Source organism: Chaetura pelagica, unplaced genomic scaffold (assembly GCF_000747805.2).
Source record: "Chaetura pelagica isolate M959 unplaced genomic scaffold, ChaPel_1.0 scaffold10, whole genome shotgun sequence".
NCBI classification, from domain to species: domain Eukaryota; kingdom Metazoa; phylum Chordata; class Aves; order Apodiformes; family Apodidae; genus Chaetura; species Chaetura pelagica.
In genome coordinates, this window is record NW_009952263.1 from 1,217,040 (window position 1) to 1,223,771 (window position 6,732).

General features: G+C 42.3%; 1 protein-coding gene across 1 annotated transcript in view; it reads right to left on the reverse strand.

Annotated features, from left to right (window-relative positions):
• Window positions 1-6,279, reverse strand: part of NOD1 (nucleotide-binding oligomerization domain containing 1) — an 18,912-nt gene extending 12,633 nt beyond the window's left edge. The window contains exons 1-3 of the mRNA XM_010007490.1: window positions 5,940-6,279; window positions 3,904-4,078; window positions 895-2,698 (exon numbers count right to left, since the gene is read on the reverse strand). Coding sequence (XP_010005792.1) covers window positions 895-2,698; window positions 3,904-4,078; window positions 5,940-6,155 — 2,195 coding nt within the window. The 5' untranslated portion in view covers window positions 6,156-6,279. The remainder of the gene's footprint in view (window positions 1-894; window positions 2,699-3,903; window positions 4,079-5,939) is intronic.
• Window positions 6,280-6,732: the final 453 nt, after the last annotated feature.

A 6,732-nucleotide genomic window follows, 5' to 3' on the forward strand; every position in this document is an offset into this window, starting at 1 on the left:
CCCCCCACAGGTTTCCTTATTGCTTTTTCTTGGGAGGCCAGATGATTTGCAACTAACTGGAAAAAACAAGCATCACTTGCTTTTAGTCCTTCAGGAAAACAAGGCAGAGAGCACAGCCAACCAGAAGGAATAAATCCATTTATAAAAAAAACCCCTAAATCTCATGAGGTTGAAGGAGCTTTAAGAAAGATATATTTGAAGTTCCTGGGTTTATGCATCTAAATGTTTGGACAAATAAGGTATAGCTACATGGCACAACCTTAAAGGACTGGTGTGGCCTGTGTCGTCAGAGGTGGAGTTAGTTCTCCCTAATTACACCAAGCCATGTCCTCCCTCCACACCACCTCAGGGAATCACCACATCTAGAGATTTCACTACATCCTTTCATGGAATACCACACATTAGGTTTTGTTCTGTGAGAGCCAGACATCTTGGCAGGATGTAAAAGTGAGAAATTCAGAGCTTTTGATCAAGGGTTATTGTGAACAAGAGATCCTCATTTACCGCATACAACCAAAGCCAGAGATGGCTCAGGCAATCTTCAGACAATAGAGGAAGCACTTTTGTGTCCTTCCTTTTCCCTTAAGCATTTTTTCCCATAAAAATCCTCTTTTGAGGCAAAATAGTTTGAGACAGAGCTGACTAAACCTTCATATTAAACAGTCCTGGCTCCTAAGGACTTCTTACTATCCTTTCTGTTTGGGTTTCCAAATTCACAGCTTGTCCCTGCTCCTGTAACTGCCTGAACAAAGATTTCAGAAGATCTGAAACTTTAGTTTCCAGCAGCAGAAAGAATCCTCATCTTTCTCCACTTCCAACAACAATTCCTCCAGCCCAGCAGTTTGTGGAATAAACCAAGGATATAAGAAAGGACTTTCTTGCACGGACTCCTACCTGATCACTGCAAGCTTGCTGAAACAAGGCAGCAGCTGTTTTACTCCGTAGTCATTGATGTAGTTGTTGTCCAAATCCAGAGCCAGGCGCTTTTGAAAGTGATGCACAACAAAGGAAATAGCACTGCAGTCAGCAGAGTAGGCATTGCAGTATGTGAGCTTGATGTAATTGGCATGCATGTGTTTGGCAGCCAACTTCCCCACTTTCTCACTCTGAGTCTCATAAATGCACCGCAGCATCCAAACAAAGTTGGGCTGGACCTGGATCTTATTGTAGTTTGGCAGCCTGGACCGAGTGAGGCCTTTCAGGTGGGATTTCATGCTCTCCCCAAGGTATGTGATGAGCGTCTTTCTCTTCCTCCTAATGACTGCAGGCAAAACTAAATGCCTGAAGAGCTTCTGCTTGGATCTAGAAAGCAGGCCACAAAGAAACAGGTTGGTAAAATGGAAGTGTTCGTTATTTCGGAAAGGATCCTCCCCTGCTAGTTGTTTCTTCAGCCAAGGAATACGAAGACAAGAAGGCTGGGCAGTCTCAGTGGAAGAACACTCATTGAAAAACTGAAGCAACTCCTTGGCACCTACTTTCTCTTCGATAACCAGGAACAACGCTGTGAAAAAAGACTGAAGGGTTAAGTGCAAGAACTCATAAGCGGACTGACTGTCACAGCCACTGTAACCTTTAACTGTCCTGAGAAAGCCCAATTGCAAATCTTCTTCAGAGATGTTTGATGATGAGACCTCCTCCTGCTCAAAGATAAAGAAAGAGTTCTCCATTCCCTTATATGCCATTTTACCCAAAGCTAGAAGAACGTCCCTTCTTGATTTGAACATCTCTGCTTGGCTCCTGGTATTGGTCTTCAGCAAACTTGTTTTCAGAGATCGGTTCAGATGGACTTCGATCATGAGCAAAAATACATCTGTCAGTGTAACAGAACAGTCTGGAAGCTCGTGGCTGTCAAACATGGAATGGAAATGTTCATAGCATTTAAAGATAATCCAACAAAACAAAGGAACTGTACACAAACTGCAGAGATTGGGGTTGGCTTCCAACTGGTTCAATACCAGTGCTCGTTGCCCCTCATCTTTGAAAAACATAGCAGCGTATTCCTTCAGGTTACTGATGGAGAAACCACGGAGCAACACTTTCTTTCTAATGATGTTTCTTTGGATCTCAGTTCCTGTCCTCGCTGTAAGAATTTTCTTGGATCCCTTAAGAAGCTTCCCTCTGAGAAGGCTTACCAGCAGCACCAGGGGATGGATGGGTTCATTGGGTGAACACATGTCAGGCACGCTACTCAGATCGAAGTTGGAATAGATCTCATCAAAGCCATCAAATGTGAAAAGAACCGTATGAGGGAATTGCAAGATGTGGTGGAACACCTCTGCGGGGTCGTGGTCTGGGTAGCAATTATATTTGAAGAGCAGGTCTTTCAAACATATGGCTTCATCTTCCTTAAAGCAACTGAACATCCTACATCGGAAACGGAAGAAAAATTTGGCCCCTATGTCAAATTCTTGTCTGGCCCAAAGGCTTTGTATTTTTTGCAGCAAGATGGATTTTCCAATTCCTGCGTCACCAAAGATGTAAATGGTTTCTCCATCTTCATTAATTAGCCCAACTGCATCATCAAAAAGGGCTTCTAATTGACACACTTTGCCTAGACTCTCATTGGTAAAACTGACCAGCTCCATGATACTGTTAGTGTAGGTTTCTTCAAGCAGCATCTCTTCCCTCTGAGCATATGACATAACAAACTTGGAGTCCCGTCCCAGCTCATACCTGAGTTTCTGGCGATACCTGCTAACTAAAAAGGCAGCAAACTGTTATTAAAAAGACTATTGCTAAAAAGCCTATGTGTACCATGACTCATCTCTTTGGGAACTGAGGGGGGTAATAAGCAAAAGTGATTGTAAAGTAAAATTGGTTCTTCAGCACATTACTTCTCTTTGTGCTACCATCATCACTCTCCTGGGAAATTCAAATGCTAATGAAAGTTAAAGTGTGACACCCCATTTCCTGAAAGCCAGGGACGACACTGCATTGGTTTAAGGGGCTGATCTTTCCCTTGAGACTCAAAGCCAAGCCCCTGCCTCTTTCTCTGCAAAGGCTTGTTTGGGCTGCTGCCACTGATTAGTTTTCACATTTGCCCTCTCATTGTCTTTACATTCAATCTCTGATTTCTACCAGGTATGTGGTTATTTTTTCCTAACTTGTTTGGTAATTTTAATCATTGTAAATAGAAGAAATTGTAAATTTAGGAAACTGGGTGACAGGCAACTCAGAAGTTTTTTCTTAAGGCGACAAAAACCAAGAGTCTCAGTTGTTGCTCAAGGTTGGCCTGTGTTTTTATTGCAACAGAAACTGCGCTTCAGATGGGGGCAAAGTAACTCCTGTATTTAAGTAGTATGAAAAAAGCCGCTCAAGAGGAAAACATTTCTCTCTGCAATACTTTAACTCTGCCTTTTGGTATAACTCATCATTCAGGACCACAGAATAATTAGATTGAAAGGGACTTCATAAGGTGTCTGGTCCAACCTTCTTCTCAGAACAGGGTCATCTGTGAGACCAGATAAGGTTACTCAGGGTTTTATCTAATTTGATCTTGAAAGCCTCCAAGTACAGAGGCTGCATAGCCTCTCTGGGCAACCTGCCTCACTGCTTGACTATCCTTACCATAAACTACTGGCTGTTGCATTTCCAAAACGTCACAGTGATGCTAATAAATTACAGCAGAGGCCTAGAAAACACTATAGCTGGCACAAAGCTGTTATGCCATTACTTCCACAAACAAATGCAGAAAGAGCTTGACATTAGCAAAACAGGATGCAATATATCAACATGACTCTTGGGTTATAAAGTGGTGTCTTTTAATTACCCAGCAAGCACAAGATGCACACATTTATTTTCCCTGGCTGCCTGTCTCAAGTCTCTTACTCTCACATGACCAGGTTAGAATTTCCTACATAGCAGGGTAGCTCTACAGGAAGGGATATAAATGCATGACCTTACCTGGATCTGTATTTACCACAGGTTTACTACAAATACTCTCTGAAGGCTTGTAACCTATTTCATCCAGCCAAGGCTGCAGTTCATAGTAAGCATCAGTGACTTTCTGCAGGACACGGATGAAATATTCTGAGACTTCTTCACCCTTGCTCTGAACCAAGTCTAGAATTTTGCGAACCTGAAAAAATACAACATGAAAGATCACTGATAGAAGCATTTTATCACAGTTAAACTGGCAAGCTGCTTTAGGATCTTTTTTGGACTGGTAGAGGGGACCAACATCAAAACTGGTGCTTCAAGAAAGTGAATTCAAAAGCTAACTCCTAATTTGAACCATCACAAGCCTGACTTGCAGAGACTCTGCAAGTTGAGGTCTGAACTTGTAGCTACATCATATGCTAACCAGAAACACAGGGAATAAATATCACTCCTGAAAAGGGAACACAAAAAATTTCCTCAGCTTGGATAAGCCCTGTATTTAAAACCCCATGCTGATTAAAAACAAAAAATAGAAAGGGGTGTTTTTTCAGTGATCTAAATTCACCCTCTGTCACATCTAGATTTACCTCAGGATCCAGCCAGATCCAGAGCAGGGCAGGCAGAATCTCTCTCTTTGAATCTTAATGCAGATCCAAAAACTGACAACTCCTAACACAGCAACTCAATCCTGCAGGCTCTCTCTGCACTAAGGACTCGTTGGCCTGTAACCATTATTAAAACTAATGGCTACCAGGCAGTGGCTGGAGCAGATAAAGACTAAGCATTACCTCTAAAGGCAAGGCAGAATCTGCCCTCTGTGCAACCAGTACAGGGCAACCCTAATTCAAAACCCTCTGCAAGACAGAGCAATCATTTGGGGGGCAATTTTGAATCCCTGGATTATCTTCTTGCTGGAAATGAATGAAGAATTCAGTCCTAAACCAGACAAAAGTTTCTAGAGACTGTGGTCTCTTTTAAGCTTGAAGCAGGGTGAGGTACACACAGCACAGCAAAAGCATGGCATTTTTTGACAATCTGTATGCTCTAAAAAGCAATTTTATGCCTTCTGGAGAAGCCCCCACAGAGACCACTTCACTTACTATTGTGGCCTGTTCTTTTTCTGCTTAGAGTCTTGATGCATGGCCTCCCCCTCAGCTCTGTGACAACAATCACGTATATTATGCTGAACAATAAGAAATGGAGATGATGATACAGCCTGCATTTATTCAGCTTTTACCCTATGCACAGAGTGAGCATTGTGTTACCACTTCAACTTGCCAGCAAGAATTACTATTTCATGAAAATCTGCACTGTTAGTGAAGTCCAAGGCCTCTGAATTTTCTATGGTTTGCCTGCCTCTAACTGTGACACTATTCTGAGGCTGTATGACTGGCTGGTGAGGGAAACAGATCAGGAGTTTGTTCCAAGTCATGATGCAAAGAGCAACCGTGTGCATGTGATAATTTTCTCCCCCCAAAAGGCCAGAAAATAATTTTTGCAACTGATGATGAAGATGAATCAAAAACCCAAATGTGTCAGGGCATATCAATTTCCTGTCCAAACATTTACAATGTACATAGGTCTTTAGAGGAAAGGGAAGGTGTGCACATAGACAACATACAATCATTAACTTCTAAAAGAATATTTCATTTCAGTCTCTCCTCCTCTAAAGCAGGATGATCTGTCCCACAGCATCCTGAAGCAGGTTTTCCTTGCAATACTCTGCACAATAATGAAGGCTTCCACGTAGCAAGCTGCACTGCAACAGCCACTGCGGTCACCTCCTTATCAGAGGACAAAGCTGCAGCTGGGGGGGATAGAGCAGCAATTATCACCCTGCTTGTTCTTACAGCTGCCAACAGGCATTATAAGCAGTGCCAGCCACGCTGGGAAGAGGTGTGCTGGTGACACTTGTCCAGAAGGAAGGGGGTGGGGAAACTCCAAAATAACAAAGATTAGAACAGACACCAGACATAAAACTGCCAGATAAGCCCATAAAACCCAGTGGTAAACTGAGAGTAACAAAAAACTTGCACTGGCCAGTGAAATAAAGAGAATACCTTATCTGCTTGAGTTGGAAATTGGACAACAATCTCTGCATCTTCAGTGGAGAAGTAGTCATTCTTAATCAAGTTGTCAATCAAACACTGTGTGTTTCGGATTCGACTGACCAGAAGTTCTCGATACACCTTCAGCAAAGCAATGCAGGATGGAGGACCTGCTCCTGGAGTTTTTTCCACAGAAATCTCGAAGTTAGCACAAATTTGGCCTTCCATAGTTGAGATAGCAAGAAGCTGCTTCGCCAAGACTCATCTTTGACAAACTGTCCATCTGCAGTGAGAAGTCAGCTTGGAGTTAACCTCGGGGAAACCGGCAACTTGTCCTTCACGTTACTGAGCCTGCAAAAAGTAATTGTATGGAACCTCAATTTAAACCTTACCCTATGCAGATACATCCCTCAAGCAGCCATCAAGGAAATAATATCTGCATAATATCACGGCCAACCTCATTAAAATGTCTCTTCCTCAGGTACTTGCATTTATTTGTTAATGTTTTGGAAATAAAATACCTACAGCAGGCAGGCTCTCTTCTGTACCCAGTGCCTTACTGCAGAGCTTGCCTCAAACACCACCACTGGCATCTGCTTTATTAACTGCTTGTTCTTGGTGTATCATTTAATATTGTTTATTAGCTTTTCATGTTTCAATAGACAAAGCAGGGGATCTGTCCAAACATATCTGGTCAGGGAAATAAACAGCATAAAATTATATTTCATAGCAATTCATTTTGCTGGAGGAATTAATTTATAGTAGCAATTAACTTAGCTTTTTCTTTGTTACAACAACAGATGCT